The 24,766-nt window shown below is 46.4% G+C and overlaps 1 protein-coding gene across 1 annotated transcript in view; it reads left to right on the forward strand.

Annotated features, from left to right (window-relative positions):
* Positions 1-24,766, forward strand: part of CELF4 (CUGBP Elav-like family member 4) — a 667,347-nt gene that overhangs the window by 569,743 nt on the left and 72,838 nt on the right. The window contains exon 4 of the mRNA XM_083151898.1: positions 18,681-18,770. Coding sequence (XP_083008024.1) covers positions 18,681-18,770 — 90 coding nt within the window. The remainder of the gene's footprint in view (positions 1-18,680; positions 18,771-24,766) is intronic.

A 24,766-nucleotide genomic window follows, 5' to 3' on the forward strand; every position in this document is an offset into this window, starting at 1 on the left:
ATAAACCACGACAATGAGCAGCTCATCCCTGCCTCACTGACAGCAGCATATCTCTGCCTCACTGACAGCAGCACATCCATGCCTCACTGACAGCAACACATCTATGCCTCACTGACAGCAGCACATCCCTGCCTCACTGACAGCAGCACGTCCATGCCTCACTGATAGCAGCAAATCACTACCTCACTGACAGAAGCACATCCTCGCCTCACTGACAGCAGCACATCACTGCCTCACTGACAGCAGCACATCCCCACCTCACTGACAGCAACACATCTATGCCTCACTGACAGCAGCACATCCTCACCTCACTGACAGCAACACATCTATGCCTCACTGACAGCAGCACATCCCTGCCTCACTGACAGCAGCACGTCCATGCCTCACTGATAGCAGCAAATCACTACCTCACTGACAGAAGCACATCACTGCCTCACTGACAGCAGCACATCACTGCCTCACTGACAGCAGCACATCCATGCCTCACTGACAGCAGCACATCCATTCCTCACTGACAGCAGCACATCCATTCCTCACTGACAGCAGCACATCCCCACCTCACTGATATGTGGGGTGGAGAGGCAGAGGAAAATCACATAAACACAGGCTACTATAAGTTTTTCCCCTTCGGTCACTAATATAATGATTAAAATGTTTCTTCTGCTCCATTCACCAATATTTATTTTTCAAAATAAAGACATGGCCAGCAAGATTTCTGGGTAGGATAAGTCTTCCCCTTCTACCGGATGTATCTCAAATCAAGCGATGTGGGATCCAGTCACCCAAACGCACAAGACCCAGCAACCACGCTCTCTGAATAGTCTTATTATTCCACCCGCCGGACGGCACAATGCTTTTATGTCTTTATAGGGTTCTAGAGGGTTCAAAAACATCAAAGGGAACTTGAATAATCAGCGCAGAGAAATAAAAGATCAAACGGAATATCTTTAAAACAGATCTGAGCCATTAATTCTCTTCCCATGTTATTGGAGAAGATTTTACTCCTCTTTCTTTTTTTTTTTTTTTTTTCTATTCCCACTTACAAGTCGTTCTTTCATCTCGGGTGATGTCTTTTTTATCCCGGTTCCTCAAAGAATAACGCTTCTTCCAGGCTAGTGGTCAGTGCAAATACTAACGATCAGTCCGGAGATCCACCAGTGACACCGCCTGCGGCAATAAACTCTACTCCATCTGTGCACACAATGAGGTGAATTTACTAAACTAGTTCTACTGAAGATGGGATGTTTCCCATAGCAACCAATCAGACACTAATACTTATTTGCTTACACATCTGCTCATATGGGAATGCTGTACCATTAGGCAGTTTTAGGCAGCTGCCAAGCGCGCCAGGATCTGAGGGGACACCACTGAGTCTGCCTATAACAAAATTACGGATGTTTATTAGGAAGACATCCTTGTGTTTAATGCAGGTGGCAGCTGTGAAACTTCTTAGATACCACCTTCACTTGAGGGTCTGGAACATGGATATTGGTGGCCGTGTGATGTTGGGGGTTAGTAGATTTAAGTTTTGCCTAGTGTTTTTGCCTAAGAAGCCTTACACCGGCCCTGCGGGGAGTCAGCATTTGAGGTGGTAACATGCTATTTTTCTGGGTGTGTCTGAAAATACTCAGGCGTGCCCTGGCGATTTTAAGGTGGATCTCTGACGTCAGCGATGACCACTTCCAGCCATTGCGGATTAGTGGCAGCCTCAGAACTACTTAGAATTTGCAAAGACTCTCGATGTTTCGGGATTTGGGTGTTTAGCTGCGAGTGGATAGTGATGCATGGTACGTTTTCTCTTTCTGTATGGGCGGCGGTTTACAGTTCGCAGTCAACTGCAACGTCTCAGATTAAGGCCCATAATACGATTACCAGAGCTGCTGCCACATCATGCAGTGTCTCCAAACAGTGCACTGGACCAGAGAGCAGCTACCAGGAAGAAGAGACAGGAGCCTTACCATGAGGTGGGAGAATGTGAGTTTAGAATGTGCAGTACTGGTTCTATTTTGTTTGTGTATTTATTTATTATGGTATGTTTAACCTTTTCCTGACCGCTTACTTATATTATATAGACCATATAAAGTGTTAGATGTTAATGCTGTGTCCCAAACTGTATCCAGGGTATAAAAGACCAATTTGGTCCTTACTAGGTTCCTGTACCGCTTCCCCAGACTCCCGCACTTACCCCAATGTTCCTCATAGTGGGAGTTTGTGGACGGCATTTGGAATTATTCAATTTTTTTACTAGTTTCGGTATAAAAATCCGATTTTGTGTCCGCTGTCTTCGGTGGTGCTAGACAGACCTCTCATAAACCACCCTGAGTATTGAAGTGATCAGAGAGCGGTTCTCTTCCGTCTTTGAAATTGTTGCAGATGAACAGGCTTTGACGAAACGGCAACTCATTGTTTCCAACTGACTTTGTTAATTGCCAGCATTAATAATTAATCACGTCTCCATATTTCAGGCATATTTTAAGCATGAAAAGTGACTTTTACAATGTGTTTTCATGGTGGGAACAGAGCAGTGCATTATCATGATCATTTGTCAGTTATATTAGCGGGGCATTACTTGTAAATGTTATTACGCCTGTTCTCGCCGCTGCGATTCACATATTTCTGCTGATGAAACGGTATAATGGGAATTACGGAATGTTCCTTTTACTACTTTTCTCACTCGATCTTTTAAAGCGAAGTTAAATTGTAGTGGAAATATACAGCACAATCACGTGGCTTGCTAATGTATAGGATTGCCCCTGTATGATCTAGTTCCCCGGAACAGTTCTTTTTTATATATTTAATATATATATATGACTCAATGGCCAGGGGGCTAGCGCACGCCCAGTGCTTTGCCTGACACTGCCATGAAACATCCCGTTTCCACCCCCAGATGCCTACTGTACTTCCTGTCAATCAATTTGTGAATGGACAGCGAATAAAAAAGAGCAACTGTCTTTTATCGCAGGATGGCAACGCGCATCAGTCTACCGATAATTGTCCGCCGTGTGGATATGCATCTGTGTGATCAGGTATGAATTAGCCCCTATGTTACTGTGTTTGGTAGGAAAACACTGTAGCATAACATGTCCTTTGCAGTTACAGTTGCAATGACACACAGAATATAGGCATGCTGTATATAATTTTAATCAGCAGATGCTGCCTGTGCCATCATTGGCGATATGCCAAGTGGTCATCGATGGTCACTAAATATGATATGGATGACCATCAATGGTTTCATAAAGCATTGGTCATCCCAGCTCATTGATTGGTTCATAAGCCAATCAGAACCTAGAGGTGGGACTTCTCAGTCGCACGGGGCGGGACTATACTTTGTGTCCCAACACAAAATCTAGTTATGCTGGGCCTCGAAACCAAGTCCCTGTCCTGGCTAGTTAGATTCCCCCAAAATAGACTCTTTCATGCCGCAATATGCAGCGATAAGGATTCTTAATGTCCGCCCGCTGGCGGCTGATTGTCATAAATAAGCCCCTATCACTTCAGCTACTTATAATAACGAGTATCCCGACGTCAGTGCATGCTCCTGCTTATTTTGCCTGTAGAATTGTCGGGAGGATTAGGAGAATATCGGGGACGGAATCCGACGCCCATCGCACACGTGCTGCGCTCGGCTTTGCGAGGATTTAAGGTTCAGCTCCTGGAAAGACACTGATACTGTACAAGTTCTGTTTGCTTGTTTCCAAACAGCGGAGATTAGTCCTGTGCCGACAAAGGGATTACCGCACTTTCTCCACCGGAGATTAAGACGCTGACCGGATAGAATTTCAATATGTTTTACTTTCCATGCACCAGAATATAATGTTTTGGATTCTTTTTCTTAGCAACTTACGTGAAGAAATGTGTCGGGAACTGGGCGTGTTTTCTGTCTGTGACGCCGGCGCTGTGCTCACAATGGGGTGAGTTTACTTTTATGCTGGCCACACATCAGACCAACTTTTCTCCAACCATCCAACTAGTTGCTTGGATGGTATAAAAACCTGGCACTGGATGGGAGCAAATGCAATATTTACTTCGGAAATTTGCTCCCAAAATCTGGAAAGGACAAAAACTGTCACTTAGACACAGTGCTTCAGTGGAAGCTGTTTGGTTTAAACAATTTGACTGAATGTTTTTGTCCATTTTCTGATTGTCCTTTGCTCCCATCCAGTGCCATATTTTTATTCCATCCAAGCAACTAGTTGGATGGTTGGAGGAAAGTTGGTCTGATGTGTGGCCAGCATAAGATGGGAGTTCTCTTGAAAATGGGATGTTTCCCATAGCAACCAATTTGACTCTACTTCTTATTTATATAGCACCTTCTAGAACAGGGATGGGGAACCTTCGGCCCTCCAGCTGTTGTTGAAATACACATCCCAGCATGCCCTGCAACAGTTTTAGTATAGCCAAATAGCAAAACTGAAGCAAGGCATTATGGGATGTGCAGTGCAACAACAACTGGAGGGCCGAAGGTTCCCCATCCCTGTTCTAGAAGGGGATAAATACATAAGACGTAGAATCGGATTGGTTGCTATGGGCAACATCTTCAAGAGAACTCCCATCTTAGTAACTTGACCCCAATGTGCTTGTATGGAAGGAATGCAATCAGTGTGTGTGTGTGTGTGTGGTTGCTATGCGACGCAGATCCCGATATTTCTGGTTCCTGTACAGTGCATGACTCCGTATTCCTAGTTCCCATACAAATCAGGCCCCCTATAGCTGGTTCCTGTGCAGTGCAGACCCCCAATGCAGAGTTGGATTGGCCCACCAGGGTACAGGGAAAAACACCAGTGGGCCCCACTGTCTGGGGGGCCCCAACCTCTTCTTGGGATTATTACAGTATAGCACAGGACTATGGTGTATTCTCTGCATTACTCTTATTAATCTGATACATTATCATGCATGCACTAGCATACCCTCCAACATGACCCATTCCATTAGGTACAAAATGCTCTGTTCCTGGACTTTCCTGCCAGTGGCAGTTACAGATGTGAGCCTGCAGCACAGTCCAATATTCAAAAAGGGGAGCCACACCAGCTGCCATCCCAAACATCACTGACAGTTGATGTGACCCCCTCTTTGAATATTGGACTGTGCTGTAGGCTCACATCTGTAACTGTCACTGGCAGGGAAGTCCAGGAACAGAGCATTTTGTACCTAATGGAATGGGTCATGTTGGAGGGTATGCACTAGCCGTACTTACTATATAGATTTACTAAGGCACCTAGACCATAATTCCCGACTATCCCTAAAATTGCGGGAGGCTCCTGATTTTTTTGCTGGGCCCCCTGCAACCCCTCATGAGCAGGCTTATCTCCCAAATCCTGCGTGCACCCCAGGGTGCCAGAAATTGGGTCCCCCTCCCGGAAAGGGGGGCAACCCTCCCGGAAAGCTGTCTGACTCCCAGGAACCCGCCCCCTCGACGGGGGTCAGATGGTGCGAATCACAACATTTTAGCGCCGCCCACCGCAGTGTAATGCCTGTAATACCTGCATTACACAGTGGGGGGCGTGGCTAAATGACACGGCCGCTTTGGACACGTCCACAAGGCAGTCTGCCTCTGCCACGCCCCTTTTCCAATCGCAGCAGCGGCCCCGCCCCCCTGCCTCACTGAGCTGGCTGCCTTCTCCCAGAAAAGGCACCCAGCAAGTAGGCTGCACCCTAGCCAAGCGGGCAGGATCGAGAAACACTCACAGGCATTTGCAGGTCTGCGGGAGGGTGGGGGGCTAAAATGACACCATTTGCATCATTTAAGCTCCTGCAGACCCCATATCTCTGGTGGCTATACAATGCAAGCACACAGCTCAGAACTAGAGCAGATCCAGCAAAACTATTATTCCATCCGCTATATGACACCAGAATCAGGAAGACCTGACTGTAGACACGTATGAGGAAGTCACCTCAGCTGAGGCGATAGTGGAAGCAGCCATTTTATGGGCCCAGCCGGCTGAACTGATTGGTTGAATTTCAGGAGGCCTGTTTTAATAATACACTGAGGATACAGGACTGTGATCGTCTGTTTTTTTCTTCCCTCTCCCATCTTGGAAAGGATGGAAGAGAAGTGAAAGAGAGAAAACTTTACACGTCCTCCGCCTGTTTTATTCATGGCGGTTTTGTGCCAGCGCCGTCTCCTTTCATGAGGGAACAGCTGGGTCCAGGAGAAAGAGCAGGCAGGGTGCCTCGAATCTAATCGCTGACTTCCAAATCTAATCGAAAGGCACAAGCCTTTATCAATAATGCAGGACTTTATTACTGATATGATGCCGTAGACCGTCCTGCGGCATACATAATTGATCCGCGGAGGGGCTACATGTCCTTTTGTGTGCAGGGAGCTGACCGCCCCGGCTCCCACAGAGCTGATGCGTGTTTGCAGAACGCTGCGCTGTTGTAATAAATCTCCGGCTTCGTATGGCTGGGAGGGAAGGAGGCGATTTACGCCAATTGCTTCCAATAAGAGCCCGGCGCCGCACGTGATATTATTATCTACCTGCTTCAGCCGCGGTGGGGAGCAGAGGCAGGCAGACTGTAGCTCTCCAGGGGTTAGGGAACCACAAGTCCCAGCATGCCCTGCCAACCTCTGCGCTGCATAAGCTTGGTGTGGAGCAGAGGCAGGCAGACTGTAGCTCTCCAGGGGTTAGGGAACCACAAGTCCCAGCATGCCCTGCCAACCTCTGCGCTGCATAAGCACCTTGTGATTCTGTGGGGAGACCTGGAAAACATGTACTGTGCGGGGTCCTGGGGACCAAGTTTGAGAACCTGTGCTCTATTGCATATTAGTAAATGATAGGCAGAATCGAGTTGGTTGCTATGGGCGATATCATTCATTTTTAGAAGCGTTAGTAAATGATGGCTTCGCCGGTTAAAGCTTGCGCCGAGAATCGGCCAGCGCTCTGTGGGACACAGTTTAGCGCCTTACAACTGGACGACTTCGGTAAACAACGATTTCCCGGTGCTTCCCAAACACTCCACATAAGTAGGACGAGAAGTTGCAGACAATCCCTTTCTGATTATGCGCGGTAATGAATAACCGCCGACACCGTGCGTGATCTGCGCACCAATGCCGGGCTCTTGTATCCCAGACAGTGACAAACCACTTTAGCGCAGCTCCCATTGTTTGTGATGTCACCAGAAGTGCTCCCTGGCATTTGCAGTGGAATTATTCACCGTTTATATTATTACAACCAGAAGATTATAATTACCACTGAGAATTAGCTGCGGAGGACGATGAATACTTAACGAGCGCAACATCTCCCCTCCAAAAAGACAAAGAGTTGTAAGAGCTGAGGAGCAGTGATAAGTAGATACCATGTATGTGTGTGTGTGTGTGTGTATATATATATATATATATATATATATATATATATATATATATAAAATTTGTCTTCTACCCTGATCACTGTGCCCGAAGCATGGCGAGCGTAGCGGTCAATGTGGAGAGAGAGATAAAGTACAGAGGTTTCCTTTACTAGCCAATCAGCTTCTGTCATCTATCTAAAGAAGTTTATAATATGAATCCTAGAAGCTGATTGGTTGAGGGGCCATCTTTTGGATTTCCATCAGGTGAATTCTGCATAAAGAAAGCCATAGGCATCCACAGACCAGGGATATCACCCCCTCACCCTGTGACATAAATTGGGCTTTTGGTTTTAGGTTACTCCTGGTCACCACGGCTAAAAACGATACAAATGTTGGAAATAATCCGCCGGACACGTCCGCTTGTACTAACAAAGTGTAAATGATTTTGACTTGCATCCCTGGGGGGGGGGGGGGGGGGGGGGAGTGGAGAACAGTTCTTGGTTGGAACCAGTGATAAGCATGTCAACTGTGGGACATGTGACTGTTGTAGGCCAATCAGGGTGAGGGGTTGGAGTTGTGACATCACAGTACAATGTGGCTCATGCCTTTGGGAAAAACTTTACCATGAGGGATACAGTAGTTCATGGCTATCGGTAATGACATCACCAATAATAAACCACCCAGACCACACCCTAATCATACATGTTCAACTAAAGGGACACACCCCTTTCCAGTAAGCCCCACCCATTTTGGATTCTGTCACAGGAACATGTATGAGACCTGGTGCTTTGGGGACATTGTTGCTAGTAGCAGTCTGTATTTATTGGGGGCAAATACCTTTGTCGATGTTCCTCTTGGGTCAGAGTTATCACAGCTCGGACAGAAATGTAATGTAGAGAGATAAAGTTCTAACCAACCTATCACAGCTCGGACAGAAATGTAATGTAGAGAGATAAAGTTCTAACCAACCTATCACAGCTTGGACAGAAATGTAATGTAGAGAGATTAAGTTCTAACCAACCTATCACAGCTCGGACAGAAATGTCATGTAGAGAGATAAAGTTCTAACCAACCTATCACAGCTCAGACAGAAATGTAATGTAGAGAGATAAAGTTCTAACCAACCTATCACAGCTCGGACAGAAATGTAATGTAGAGAGATAAAGTTCTAACCAACTTATCACAGCTTGGACAGAAATGTCATGTAGAGAGATAAAGTTCTAACCAACCTATCACAGCTCGGACAGAAATGTAATGTAGAGAGATAAAGTTCTAACCGACCAACCAATCAACTGCTGTCATCAAATGCAGTCATTAAAGTGATTGGTCGGTACTTTAGCTCTTTCCAATGTTTGATAACCCCCCCCCCCCCCACCACGTGAACCCTATAAAGCTCCCTCAATCCCGACAGAGGTAACGTGAGTCTCTAGCTTATGTGGAACTACAAGTACCAACATGCCTTGGTGCCTTGGGACATTTTACCGCTGGCTTCATTTCCCAGGTTTATATTGGTGAGGGTCATTGGGTTGACACATATTTGGTTGAAATGCATTGCGTCGACCACAGAAAGTCGACGTGGCTTAGGTCGACACGTGAAAAAGGTCGACACAATCTCGAGGTCGACAATGGGTAGGTCGACAGTCAAAAGTTTTTCGCCATTTTTGTTCCAATTGTCGACATGGTCAAGATGGACATCGGCAAAGTGCACCGCGTCCCCTTTAATGGCTCGCTGCACTCACCAGGCTTCAGGCGCGGTGCCTCGCTACACTCAGCGCACTATGCTTTTCTCCCTCCACGCCCCAGTGGATGGTAGGGCATGAAATACCGCCTGTCGGCACATGTCGGCTGAAAAAAACGTGAAAAAGCTCACATCGCCCTTTTGACTGTCGACCTAGCCATTGTCGACCTAATTGTTTTGTGTCAACCTTCCAACCCTGTTAACCTTAGCCACGTTGACCTATTCCATGTGTCTACATAAGCCACGTCGACCAGTGGTCGACGCAATGCATGTCCACCTAATTTGTGCCGACCTAACGATAGCTTAGACAGATTAATGGCGCCGAATGTAACTGAGATTAGTGCACAGATGGTGGTTCTCCATGTGCTAATGAACCAAACTTTTATATCACTGTAAATATTATATATTTATACACAAATAACTTCTATAAACGTGGAACGAGCGCACTTGATATTATTTACGGCGTATTAAATGGGACCGGCGCAGTGAATCTGTGGAGTATTGATCGAGGAAATTAAAGAAATATATTATAAAGATAAATAAGTGTGAGAGCGATTCCAGCACAGATGATTCTCTGCGCGGCGTATACAGGAGAAATGGATGAGATTGCGGCTGATCGAGGTCACGTCAGGTGACCTGTCACATGGGGGGGGGGGGAGGATCCAATATGTCATCTGTTTATTACGCGCCATTTCCTAATGCTTCAATTGAAATGTCATTTTAAAACACACAATGGGTCCGATCTCGGTAAGCTTCGAACTGCAAGTGATCCTGAATCGGCTCCAATATGTATAAGGAATGCAGAGGGTTGTAGGGGAGGCAGAAGGGGGACATACACTAATGGGGATCATTCATCCTACTGCACAATCAGAAGACAAAAGCAAGGAGAAAGGCCTCAAAGCACTGGCATCATGTAGTTTATATGCCCCCCCCCCCCTTCCTCCCCACCTTATCCCCTCACATACTGTACATAATGTCATATCACACTCGTGTCACTAATCTATTCTTCTCACAGCCCCTCGGCCCAGCGGCATCGCCGGCTGCAGCCCCCCAGGCGCCCGCATCCTCCATCACTCCTCCTTATTAATCAGTTTGCCAGCAGAGTGTTTAGATCTGACATCCTGCTAAACACAAGGCAATCTCTGCAAATGCATTTTAATATCACTCTCCGGCCCCGTCCTTTATTACCGCGCCTCTCCCACCAGAGGCCTTGTTAAGCCGGGGCGCTGGAATTGAGATGTGCCGTTTCTGGTCACGTACGCTGTTCAGATTAAAAAGCGGAGCATCTGACCCTGGCGTCTCCCAGCAGACTCCCGCGTTCCCTTTCTCCCGCACTCCTGGGACCTATGTACTGGCATCGCGCTTTGCATGAACTATTTCTTCCCCCGCGCCCTACCATGGCTGGCATATATATTTATATCAGGGAGGGTGGGCAAAGAAAGAAAGTTGATAAAGTGTCCTGTGAATATTCAGTGAGTGTGTTTTCTGATGAGGCGGAGAACACAGACACCTGTCGTTAATAATTGAAATCGTCTCTCCCAAGGCGCCGTATTCCCCTAACGCCGCCGCAGAACACAGATCTTCCTCTCTGTGCTCTACCAGACTTTATGATGCAATATTTACACAAGGAATACTGACTTAAAACGAAGCAGCCCGCGCTCAGAGGATAAAGGGGCTACATATGAAAGGGATCACCCTGGCAGCTGTCTTATTTCATCCTCTTCTTCTAAGGTTCTTGTGAACCGAGGGATTTGCAATCTCGGGTAGATCGGTTTTCTTGGGTTTGAGAAAGGACTGACCTACATACTGACACTAATAAGACTGGAGTGGCCGCAATGTGACAGTCACTGTCGCCTGCAATGAGATACTCCGAATAATTCATGTCTTCTGCTAATTGGTCTCATTGTACAGACGACGCACACACACAAAGAAACACATCTCAGATCAAAAGTGTTCAGTATGCAATAAGACATCATACACGTCTGGTTATGGGCTGTTCCATGTAAGCCGGCCGCGCCACGCCTCCCAGCGGGTACCGGCACACACCAGTTTAAAATGGTTGGGCTGAAGGTGCGCCATCAGCCAATCGCTTTGTCCAGGGGAAGCTCCAGGGGTGGGGCTGCAGCACAGTTGAAAATTCAAAAAGGGGAGCCACAACAACTGCCACCAACCATAGCCAGATTAAAGAGGGGACGCAGGGCATACTGCACCCCGGGCCCATATCACTAGCTGTCCCTCTTATGCAGCAGCCTGGGTGACTGGCAAAGCCACATCACCTGACAATACAGTCCTCCTAGAACACATGGGTGGACGAGATTTAATATCACCTGCCACTTTGCGGATACAAATAAAAACCATTGCAACACCCCATGTTCTGTCCCTTCGTCGGGACAGGCAGAGCAATGGGTTTAGCAGTGTTTCTTAAAAGTACATTTTCCAGGATTTCCCGGCTGTCTGATGACTTTGTTATTTATCTTATACTCTAGAGAAGCCGGAAGCTGGAGTTAGTTTGGGATGAAAACTTCTATTAATATCTGTGGAAATATGGGGCCAAAATAGCTAATGCGTATATAGGATTTAATGAGTTTTCCTTTGAGGGAAGTGTAGAATTAATTCAGGATTGTTATGTGCGTAATTAAACAAACAGCCTTCCTCCAATCCTCGGATGACCCGGAGTCTAGCTGTAAGTCTCGTGTCTGTTGCGTGGAGATACTCTGCCTGCACTTACAGGAAAGTTACAAAAAGCACTTGGAGGACTCAGGCTAAAGAAAAGTATAATTCATCCTTAATTAAATTGTGACCAGACAGAGGGGGAAATCATCTGTAACGTAAAAACATTATAAAACTAGTTTTCTGTACTTGTCAGCAGGGAATTTACTAAGCAAAAATATTGTAGCATAAGTTCTTTTGTGTCTGGTTCTGCACCAGAAACAATAGTTTAATCTTCAAGATATATATCTATCTATTAATTAACTTTGTGTATCCTCTGGGTGCTGTAAGGTGGGAGGTCGGAGCTGTGCCCTCTTGGGGCTGTAGGGTGGGAGGTGTGCCCCCTGGGTGCTGTAGGGTGGGAGGTGTACCCTCTGGGACTTGTAGTGTGGGAGGTGTGCTCTTTGGGGCTGTAGGTGTGACCTCTGGAGTCTGTAGGGTGGGAGGTGTGTCCTCTGATGGTTGTAAGGTGGGAGGTGTGCCCTCTGGGGGCTGTAGGTAGGGTGGGAGGTGTACCCTCTGGAGTCTGTAGTGTGGGAGGTGTGACCTCTGAGGGCCGTAGGGTGGAAGGTGAACCCTATGGGGGCTGTAGAGTGGGAGGTGTGCCCCCTGAGGTTTGTAGGGTGGGAGGTGTGACCTCTGGGGCTTATAGGGTGGGAGGTGTGCCCTCTGGGGCTGTAGGATGGGAGGTGTGCCCTCTGATGGTTGTAGGATGGGAGGTGTGCCCTCTGATGGTTGTAGGATGGGAGGTGTGCTCTTTGGGGCTGTAGGGTGGGAGGGGTGCTCTCTGGGGCTGTAGGGTGGTAGGTGTGTCCTCTGATGGTTGTAGGATGGGAGGTGTGCCCTCTGGGGCTGCAGGGTGGGAGGTGTGCTGTCTGAGGCTGCAGGGTGGGAGGTGTGCTGTCTGGGGCTGCATGGTGGGAGGTGTGCCCTCTGGGGCTGGATGGTGGGAGGTGTGCCCCCTGGGGCTGTAAGGTGGGAGGTGTGCCCTCTGGGGTTGTAGCATGGGAGGTGTGCTCTTTCGGGCTGTAGGGTGGGAGTTGTGCTCTCTGGGGCTGTAGGGTGGGAGGTGTGTCCTCTGATGGTTGTAGGGTGGGAGGTTTGACCCCTGGGGGCTGTAGGGTGGGAGGTGTGCTCTCTGGGGCTGTAGGGTGGGAGGTGTACCCTCCGGGGCTGTAGGGTGGGAGGTGTGTCCTCTGATGGTTATAGGCTGGGAGGTGTGTCCTCTGATGGTTGTAGGGTGGGAGGTGTACCCTCTGGGGCTGTAGGGTGGGAGGTGTGTCCTCTGGGGCTGTAGGGTGGGAGGTGTGTCCTCTGATGGTTGTAGGGTGGGAGGTGTATTCTCTGGGGCTGTAGGGTGGGAGGTGTACCCTCTGGGGCTGTAGGGTGGGAGGCGTGTCCTCTGATGGTTGTAGGGTGGGAGGTGTATTCTCTGGGGCTGTAGGGTGGGAGGTGTACCCTCTGGGGCTGTAGGGTGGGAGGCGTGTCCTCTGATGGTTGTAGGGTGGGAGGTGTTTGATTCATATATACAGTATAGTTTAGAAACCTAAGCTGTGAAGCTTATATGGAAATATAATGTAATATCCCAGATCCGAATCCTGGGACATACTGTAATTATATTTTGGGTATATGCCCCAGTCAGGCCTACACTGCGCTTCCTGGGCCTAGCGATAATAATTTGACACCAGGATATCACCGGCTCCGTGTGCGGAGAATGAATTGTCGCCCGTCAGCCACAAGTGGAGTTGTATTTTATTGCATTAAAATGAAAAGTTACTTCCAACATCTGTTATTTGCCTGTGGATGCAGATTGGAGGTGAGAGATAGGGAACAGCTAATTATTTGTGGGATTCATGTTCTCCAGCGAATCCGGCTGTTTTCGGGAATTGTAAATCTTTTGCGCCGCGCTTACACGCGGGAAAGTTAATTGCTTTGCTAGAGGACTTATTGCAGCGCACGGAAAGTCTCATTCCGATTCCTCGCTGCCTCACTTGTGCGCGCAAGAAAAACATTCATTTGACTTAATTAAAAAATATTGTAGCTTCATCTAAGCTGGCTCTGTGTCCACAGCTGGCAAAGACTTCTGGGACTTGTAGTTTATTGTCAGTGAGAACTGAACACAGAAACCTGAGCACCAGCTATCTGGAGTACTCCGATAATCATAGAAGGGGAGGGATAATTAATACTGGTTCTCTGTGATAATGTCATGGGCACCGGAAAATCCCTGCACCCCAGCTCGTCTCCTTGTGAGGGGCAGAATGGGATAACCAGATGGGGGCGCACGCACTAACCATATGTACAGTGGGGACAATCACAATGCTAACAACACAATGTTGAAGGTTATGATATGGACATTGTTGAAATGTCAACATTGAATATGTTGATATCTGCAGATTGCCAAGATGAACACACTATCGACATGCCCCCATACTTTACTGTGACTTCTCCAAGAGTCGATGTTCCAGCTGATACCCCTTGATCTGCCCCCTCCTCTTCGACAGATCCTACAAGCAGCACTTGCGATCTAGAGGCTCCGATGTGCACATCAGATCGGATCTAAAACAAATGGCATTTATTCGCTTTCTTGGCCCGATGTGTTGGAATCAGGTGAAATCAGTCAAAATCACATAAGTGTATGGCCAGCTTTAGGGATAGTTTGCATTAGCGATTGGTTGCAGTTGGGGAGGGGTAGGTACTATGGGAAGGGTTAAACTCCAAGGGGAGGCTTAGGGTTGAGCTACGGGAGGGGAGCTAAGAGTAAGGTATTGTGGGAGGGGGATAACATTTATCTATATCACCGAAAGTCACCATAAGTTGACTGCTTTACCTGGAAGACACTGCTGGAGGTACCACACGTGCCAGACCAGGTTTAGTCACTGCTAGACCACTAAGAATGTCTTGCTGACATTGAAATCATGTCGACATTTCATCAGTGTCGAAAATCGCAAAACTGCAACCGGTTTTTCTAACATGCTGGGGGCCTGGGGGCTTATCGCGTCCATGCCCGGAACGTGCCCACAAAATGACACGGCACATAAGCCGTCCATTTGGCTGCATGGTCACCCATAAATCAATTAATTAAAAATGGCAGCTGTGGTTTCTTCACAAAATAATACAATTCGTCAACTTTATTGTACATTGGGGTTTGATAGGGTAGTTGGTGGACACACCCACATGGCACTGACCCCATCTATGATGCACTAGCCACACCCACAATCCATTGGCCACTCCCACACAACACTGGACACACCAACACGTCTTCTCTGTTTCATTCCTTGATTATTGTCAGCCCCCAGGCCATTGCGTCTCTTAATGTAATGTGGCCATGCATTCTTCCTGATGCCCTGATGAGGTTAATCCAATTTGAGCTCTTTTTAAACGTTTGAACTTTTCTTCCCTGGGATCAAAGACCATTCACCGTTGGCGGGAATTTGTCTGTGCAATATGCAAAGAAGCCTTGTAATGGTTAATATCATTACCGACGCAATTAGTCTCAGAATCCCTGACTTAGTGGTGCTTGACGTGATAATAGTGAACATTGCTACATAGTAACTCGGAGGCTAAAGGGACCTGCGGTTCATTGACTTTGTCCATCCCTCCTCGCAGTCATTTGTATTCATCATCGGTGGGAGCATTGCCGTATACGTGGAATAGAAATAGCTCCGTCAAGTCACCGTTATTAACCCCATATTGTCTTTATTAGACACTACTAAATCTCTTATCCATGCACTCATTATATCCCGCATTGATTATTGCAATAGTCTCCTAACTGGACTTCCCAAAAACAGACTCTCACCACTGCAATCCATTTTAAATGCTGCTGCTAGGCTGATCTTCCTTGCAAGACGCTCATCGTCTGCTGATCCGCTCTGCCAGTCCCTCCATTGGTTGCCTGTATATTACCGTATTCAATATAAAACACTTCTACTTGCATATAAAGCTATTAACCATACTGCACCAGCATATATCTCTGCACTTATCACACAATATCTCCCATCTCGACCACTCCGCTCTGCACAAGATTTGCGTCTCTCATCTGAGCGGATCACTAGCTCCCATTCACTATTACAGGACTTTCATCGGGCTGCTCCCATCCTATGGAATGCCCTTCCATGCACAATTAGACTCTCCGCTAGCCTCCAAACTTTCAAGCGTTCCCTGAAAACTCACCTCTTCAGGCAAGCCTATCATATTTAAGTTCTACACGCATAACCCTCTGAGGCACTTATGTATTATATAGCTTCCCTTCTGGACTTGTAACTTGTTGGGACTGCTATGCTATTACTGGTGCCTGTCCTTGTGTTTCCCTCCTATATCCCTATAGATTGTAAGCTTGCAGCAGGGCCCTCCTACCTCCATGTCTGTCTGTTGTTACCCAGTTTGTTTTATCACTGTTTACTATTGTAAAGCGCAACGGAATCTGCTGCGCTATATAAGAAACTGCAAATAAATAAATAAATAATAAATAATAAATTTATTAGCTTCAAACCAATACTTTCTTACTAAGTGCGCACATCCGGCGTTGGCAGGTCTAGTGTTGGAAAAAACATCAATGACTTCCCGAATGAGATTCCATTGATATTGCATGACGCCTTCTTCCGTATTATCTCTGATTTCCATTGTAATACATTGATAATAATATATATCATTGTTACCCAATGATCACATAGGAATCCTGGGAAGAACTGTTAGTGTATGTCGTTACCAAAGTGTATTTGTGCAAAATTCAGCTATTTAAATACCGCAGACAGCACTTTGCATCAAATAATTCGGATATCAATGATGTTCTAAAGTAACAGAGATTAAGTACAATTACTCACCTTAATAATTACCTTGGCTTCAGTGGGATGAGACAGTAAAATGCGCTGTTCATAATTGCGCATATTTGAAGGCAGCTACTGTACGAATTCTCCCAGATGGGAATATCAAAGCTTTACAGTTGTCCTAATGTGTATCCACTCATAAACTGATGTATTGCAGAAATGTTGCTGGTGAATGAGGCAGGAAAGTGTGCAGGGGGGATAATGGTCTAAGGATCTGTATACTGGGGATAGGGGATATTTAGTTTTACAGTAGTCTTCCTCTGTGTAAACTATGTACTGTATGTTTCCCTTCCGTCTTCTCCTCTTTTCTACCCTACTCTCCTCTACTGTCTTCTCATTTCTACCCTACTCTCCTCTTCCCTCTCCTCTTTTCTACCCTACTGTCCTCTTCCCTCTCCTCTTTTCTACCCTACTCTCATCTTCCATTTTCTTCTCTTTTCTACTCTACTCTCCTCTTCCCTCTCCTCTTTTCTACCCTACTCTCATCTTCCCTCTTGTTTTCTACCCTACTCTCCTCTTCCCTTTTCTTCTCTTTTCTACCCTACTCTCCTCTTCCCTCTCCTCTTTTCTACCCTACTCTCCTCATCTCTCTCCTCTTTTCTACCATTCTCTCCTCTTCACTCTCCTCTTTTCTACCCAATTCTCCTTTTTTCCCTCTTCTTTTCTTTTTTACCCTACTCTCCTCTCCATCTTTTCCCTCTGTTTTCTTTCCTTCACCTCTCACTATCCCCTTCCACTTTACTTCTCTTCTCTCCCTTAACATTCTTTTCTCTTCTTTACCTTTAAATTTACTTCACTCCTCTTCCTTTCCCTTAACTTTTCTTCTGTTCTTTCTCATTCCTTTCTTTTGCCTTGTCTTCTCTCCTCTCTTTTCTATTCCATTCTCTTCCTTTCCCTTCACTACCCTTATTGTCTCTTTCCCGCCTTGCATTCTCTTTGTTCCTATTTTCCTTTCTCTTCCCTGACATCTTATCTTCCTTTTTCTTTTGGTTCTTATGTTTTATCCTCTCTTGTTTTCCTTCCCACGCCGACTTATTGTCTCTCTCAAGACTTGATATATCTCCCCCCAAGGAGCTTTCTTCCCTATTTACAGAGAATGATTGTACATTTGATTGAAATGCAGTTTGGAGAAGGATTGTCTACTAAACTTGCATTTCTGTAATGTGTGAATTAAACAGAGCGGAAAAGTATAAGTGTAAAAGTACATAGAAAAATTCTTTGAAATGATAACTATTACTTCCATCTACTTCTGTCATTATACAGATCATTATCCGGCAACTCAAATACTCTTAGATTTAAATATATATCCGTATTGCCATGCTACTTATATAACACTGAGTAAACTATATGCTACTATATGCAATTAATAACTGTCAACCTTTAGCCACATACAGGGCTGCCACCAGGAATTTTGGGGCCCAGGATTAATTTCCAGTCAGGGCCCCAGCCCCCCCCCCCCCCCCTCCTCACTTGACTTACCATATCCCAGCTCCTGCTGCCCCATCTCCTCTTCTGCAGAGCTGCAGCCCGGAGGTCCCGGAGCTTCAACTCAGGATGTCAGTGGCCAATTAAAATGCAGCACTGGCTGTTGAGCCAATCAGAGCGGCTGCCGGTAGGTACACAAGCTCTGATTGGCTCAAAAGCCAGTGCAGTATTTTATTTGGCCACACAGCACCCCCCTATTGGCGGCCCTGGCCACATACGTCATCTAGGGTGCTATCCTGAATGGGTGCAGTGCAGCACTCAGGTGATGCAACTAAAACATTTCAACAGCATTCTCTTTTATTGCAACCCTGCAGGAAACAGGGAAGGATAGCATTTATTCTGTAGGCTGTGATTAAAAATGAAGTGGGAAAGCGTGTCTTAATGTTCCGTGCCCTTTCCGTTTTCTTGCGCAGTCTACAGTACTTACTCTGTGATTCATTAGTGTGGCAGCTGAAGGTGGGTGTTTAAATCAATATTGTTTGAAGAGGAATTAACTTGCCTTAGAATATCCTTCCATGAATTATGTGCGGATGATAATTGTATGGCACAATCCTAGCGTCAGCTCTTATGTCAGACATCAAAAACCCAAAGCAAAACTTCAGCACAAAGCTAAGCAGCTGCACTTATGTGTATTACAGGGGGAGAAGAGATCCCAGTGACTTCCACAAGCCTGGGAGAGTGCGGAGTGGGGGCGGTCAGAGGGCCGATGGTGGCATCCCGATGGGCAGGTAACCCTTCCCTAATACCCCTCCCTACCTGCAGACCGCTAGGGGTCATAGAGTAACAAAAACATTTAAGATATAACCCCCCAAAACACCAACCTTTATATATTAATAACAATTCTAATCTTCCCAGATCCCCATTACTGATCCATCTAGAAATCATTAAGCTACGTCATAATGGGGCAGATGTATTAAGCCTTAACAAGAGATAAATACAGGGGTGATAAGGAGAGATAAACGTCCAGCCAATCACCTGCTAACTGCCATGTTACAGCCTGTGTTTGAAAAAAGTCAGTAAGGAGCTGATTGGCTGGACGGTTATCTCTCCTTATCACCCTTTCATTTATCTCTTGTTAAAGCTTAATTCATCTGCCCCATAATATGGCAGAGAAGCATTGTGGGTCCGTGTGTGACCCAGCCAATGTCCGTGCTCGCGTCTGTCTTATTATACTCTGAGCACTGTCATCCCACGCTGGGATCTGAGGAAGGTTCTGCTAAGGAGAACAATCTTCATCTCTGGGCAGCCAATCAGCTTCCATCATTTCAGAACAATGGTACAAGCTGATTGGTTGCTTGGGCAACGTCTCCACTTCATCTTTCTTCAAGGCTTGACACGTGATGAACATCTTTGGTTGTCGACTGAAATGTCTTCAGCAAGGGTATAAAAACCGTTCCTCGAGATCTACTAACTGTTCATGTTTTCTAGACCACCCAGCTAGGTGCAGACCACAGGTGCAGTCATTACTAACTGTCACATTTCCCAGACCACCTAGCTGGTTCACAGGTGCAGTCACTACTAACTGTCACATTTCCCACACCACCCAGCTGGTGCACAGCTGTAGTCATTACTAACTGTCACATTTCCCAAACCACCCAGCTGGTGCACAGCTGTAGTCATTACTAACTGTCACATTTCCAAACATACTGCATTCATTCATACCCATTCTACAGACCCACAGGTGACCTGGAAAATATGGGCCATTGGTAGATCTCGAGGGCCGGTGTTTGGCCACCCCTGGTCTACAATGTGCATCAGTAGTCAATATTCGACCCCAAAAGGTCAACGCACAACGTCAACATTGACAAAAAGTCAATGTTGACGTTGTGCGTTGACCTTTTGGGGAAAAAGGTTGCCATGGGTTTTTATGGGTTTTGTGCCGAAATGGGTACCAAACAGTGTTAAGCATACCCTCAAATGGCTCGCTAGTTGACTAGATGCTGAAGTCCTTTATATTTGGGGACAGGTCTGTGACCATCCGCAGTTATCCTGCTTCTGTCGCCAGTAAACTCCCCCCCCCCCCCCCTTTTCTCCACCTCCCCTTGCAGCGTTCCGTTGTCTGCCGATGCCATATTTTCAGCATTACAGTTAAGGAAATTTACAGCGACGTCTTGTAATTCCCCCAAACTGCCCTGTGCGGTCATGTTGTCCCACGCTGGGTGAATTATGCTATACATGATCTCCTTAATTAAAACAAATTGCGTCTTCTGTCTTGGTCCCGCCCATAAAGCGCTCCCTTGGGCCGCCCGTTAAGGTTTGGTGATGTCTCGCTCATGATATACGCTGACAGCATCTTCCTATTACAGATAGGAAACCAAAAACATTGCGAGCAGCTCCGGGGATCTCCGCTATGTAAATGCAGCTCACAGGAGCGGCTGTACTACCGATATAATATTCGGTATCAGCCGAAGCATTATCATGTGGCAAACTGACACGTACTGTAGTGTCCGGTGGTGCAAGCAAGTCTGAATAAGGCCCATTGTTCCCAACACTAAGGGCAGTAGTCAACTATTTTTGCCCCGGAAGCCACTAGATGGCGCCCAATTGAGATATTCAATTGCTGCTCTGTTCAGGCGGATTTGTCTGATGGCGCCAACATGTCACCTCGCACCCGCTGGGGGTGACGCGCAGAGAGGGGACCTGTGGTATTTGTAGCACAGGTCTGGTTTGCATATCAGTGCTGATATACAGACCACACTGTGCTAGAAGCACCACAGCAGACAGTGACACCCCAGGCAGGGAAGAGAAACTGCATGGGTTTTCAAAGATAGCGGGTGCTAGAATGAACACTACTACAGTATATAAGTAATCGATAATCAATAAATAAACATGTGTGACTGTTAAGTGGATGACACACGTGATATACTTGGTCTGTACCCAGCTCCCCCCACCCCACGGGAGCGAGTGGCGCTGACCAGCTTCAGTCACCCAGCATTCACTTGAAGGAACAAAGAGGTTAATTACTGTTCGTGCTTTTGGAGAGCGTTCCCCGCAGCCATTTTTTAGCAGTATAGTTAATATAATGACATTTCATTTGGTCGTTTGCTCGGAGTGCACAGGCCGTTCCCAACCACTCGCAGCCCATTTGTAAGTAAAAGATATTCCAAATATTGATAATGTGATATTATGAATATGTAATATACTAATACATCAAAATGATAGCGCAGTAAAGCCTATAAAAAATATTGGTTATACTCTCTGAAAAGTGATTATACCGTCTGCGCCAGTAAAAACTATTGATCCTTAGCTGTGATAGTATCTTTATATGTGTTTAACACAATGTCATGTCAGGCAGCAGGGGCTGGGGGAGGGGGTGCTGGCGGGGTGAGGGAGGGGGCGGATGTCACAATGCTGACCTTTTGTCAGTCTTATTCTGAAAAGAAGTCACTTTTCCTCTGCATCCTCTAACAACTAATGTGATGTTATAAGGGACGGCATCATTGATCATTCTGCATATCAGTGGTGTCAAACTCATGGCCGTTATGGAACTACACATCCCAGCATGCCCTGCCACAGCTTTAGCAATCCATTATATAAAATCTGTGGCAGGGCATGCTGGGATGTGTAGTTCCACAACAGCTGGAGGGCCATGAGTTTGACACCACTGCTGTATATTATAATCTGTGTGTTAGTGGGCATTTGCTGGTACTCTACTCTGCTGTGTTACTGTTTCCATAGATACCTGTCAGTATTATTGCTGGTAATGGAATCCACACATACTGTCACAGCATTCTCACACTCACCGTTATCTGTCTGTCTCACTCTCATATGTCCCCTCTCTCTGTCTCATATGTCCCCTGTCTGTCTGTTTGTCTACCAGATGGGCTGAAGTTCAGGCTTTATATTAAAACATTATTATATTGCCATAACATACCTCCCAACATGACCCTCTCCAGGACGGACAGAATGCTCTGTTTCTGGACTTCCCTCATAATGTATGATTGCCATCACCTGTAATTGATAAGAAAGGTGTTTCAGCACAAGTGATGGTAATCTATAAATTAAGAGGTAAGTCCAGAAACAGAGCATAGTGTCCCTCCTGGAGAGGATCATGTTGGGAGGTATGTCATAAAGAAAGATACGTTAGCCGGCATTCCAGCTGTAAGTAGATGTTCTTCATCCGAAATTAGTGGGCATGGCCTTGTGGTCAGGGGGTGTGGCCTATGATTGCGGCAGTCCAGTGAGGCCAGGCCCCTGTTTCCCTGCTGTGGGGGCATGGGCAGCACTCTATGAGCTGCTGGCCATGCACCCTGTCTCTTGCTTCTGCTAGGCAGAGCAGCAACATGCAGGGGGGGCTTGGGACAGTCAGAAAAGTATTGTGACTGTCCTACGGAGATTGGGACAGTTGGGTGGTATGCTATAGTAATTGCTGCGAATACAATGTAAGAGATAGATAGATAGACAAATTAGAGCTCATGGTCCGTAGATTTTCAGTATTGCATTGTGTTGTAATAGGCTGCTTTGTTTCAGAGTTACGTGCCAAAACGTACACACGTCATTACATCACCATTGTGCTCTGTAAATTTTGACAGTGGGTCAACTCTCCCTGTGCACCTGCTGGGTGACCTGGAAAACGTGACCAGCCGGGTGATCTGGAAGCTGTGAAAGTTATTTGCAGCCACCCACTAAGCAGAGATGTCTTTGAAATGTATATATTCCTATGGGGGTTGAAAAGGGGAACATGGTTTCCCAGTATTTCCCCCACACTGGCAGCGTCCATCTTACTAAATATCGCCTAGGGAGACTAACGTGACAATAAATATAACCAAATGTAAGTCTCTTATTCAGGAGAAAATACTGAAAATGGCTTACCTGATGTGGGACAGGTGCATGGGGTGCTGTGTGATTGGACAGGTGTTTTTAGGATTGCAGGTAGCGTTAGAGGTATATTTTTAAAATGTATTAAAAGTGGCTTAAAACAGAAATATATACTCTATGTGCTGCGCATTTATTGTGCAGAAAAACATTGTTTATCACTGTTTTTAGAAAAAAATGTTTAGACCATTTTATACTTAACACATGCAAAACCAGCTAGAACAATTGTATGATGCCCGTAACACCCATTTCATCATTGGATTGCTCGATCACGCGGTGGCCAAATCGGACAGCGACCGATTATCGATACACTGCGCATGCATAAGTTTCACAGTACGCATGTGCAAGGCCATGAACTCCTGCAAATTTTTCTGTTCACTGGCCCCTCTGGGAGGGGGCAGTGTGGTAGACCATTAGGGGGTGTGGTTGGCACTAAGGTGGGCTGTCTGGGGTGTGATATCACAATCGCATCATTGCAGCTCCGCCCCTATCATACATCACACGATTCAGCATGAATTGAGTCATTGGGTTCTCCCTCTGATCGCCCACTTGTACTCTGCTATGTGTGGCTGAGCAGGGTGCAGGAGGGCTGTCGGGGAAAGTGGGATGAATAGGGCCCAATATGTTAGTGTTTGGGGAATCTTAGCATATTCCTACATACTGTAAGTAGCTCATGCAGCTGCTGCTTACACCGCTCAGAAGACCGGTCCCTTTAATGCCGACTCAGTCGTCGTCTAAATGCAATTCATGACGAGCCACAGCTGACTTCAGAGTTCAAATTCATTGCATAGAAATGAGTGGGAAACAGGAGGCTTTCCTGCATAATTTAGGGGATGCATTGCCGCCTCTCTTCTTGCTTTCCCGCTGGATATTTGCTTTTAGGCTGGAGACACTGCAAACAGAACAGCTGCAGCGAATCGTCCCAAATCTTCATGTATTTCACTTCTACAAATCTCCATATTGAGTCTTACATTCAGAACCGGATTTACATATTTGCTAAAAAAGAAATCTTCCCAATCACACGTAGAATCAGATGTTTCTAAGCACCTGGAATCTCAGACGCATAGGGGGAAATTTACTAACTCGGAAGTTCTGTTTTAGATGGGATGTTGTTGCTATGGGCGACCAATGGGAATCTATTTAATTAGCACCTTCTAGAAGATAATAGATAAGTTAATTTCTCTCTTACTGCTGCAGGTAAGTATCTCACGTGACAAAATAGTACAGGTGACATCATTTTATAGATCATTAGCATCATCCGTATGGTTTGGAAGAAGAAAACGCTGTGGGGTTGTTTTTTATTGAGGACCAGTTGGCATGGCGTAACTAACGTGACATCAGAATGCACACGCACACTGTGCCATCTTTCCCATTGGGCTTAATGGGCAGTTGTCCAGGGGCCCAAGGATTCTAGAGGGCCACCCCAATGGAGAAGACGGCACTGCCCCGGGGAGCTGCTGCGGCGGTGTCGGGTGGCAGGCAGTGGGTTCCGGGCAGCGTCAGCTGGAAGCTTGTAGTGCTGCGCTATTTGTCGGGCGGCGTGGCAGGAAGCTGATTTTAAAGAAAGACTGGCGGGCGCTGATTGGCTGAATTCTCTCAGCCATTCAGCGTTTGGACAGTCTTTTCAAAATCAGCAGCGCTGCCAGGCCAGCAAATAGCGCAGCGCTACAAGCTGCCAGCCGCCGCTGCCCAGACGCCGCTGCACACAGGAATGCCAAGTGGTAATGCATGAAAAAATACCCAAACATTTTTAAAAATTTGTGACGTCGACCATTGCCATGTCATAGTTTTTAAGATAAGACACAAAGGTTGGAGGATACTAAAATCCCTTTGAATTACCCAAATAGCCTGTGTAATTACATTACCCGGTTGCTGACATCGAAGTGAAAGCACCACACCTAATAACCTG

Source organism: Crinia signifera, chromosome 1, assembly GCF_055691185.1.
Source record: "Crinia signifera chromosome 1, ASM5569118v1, whole genome shotgun sequence".
Classification (NCBI taxonomy): domain Eukaryota; kingdom Metazoa; phylum Chordata; class Amphibia; order Anura; family Myobatrachidae; genus Crinia; species Crinia signifera.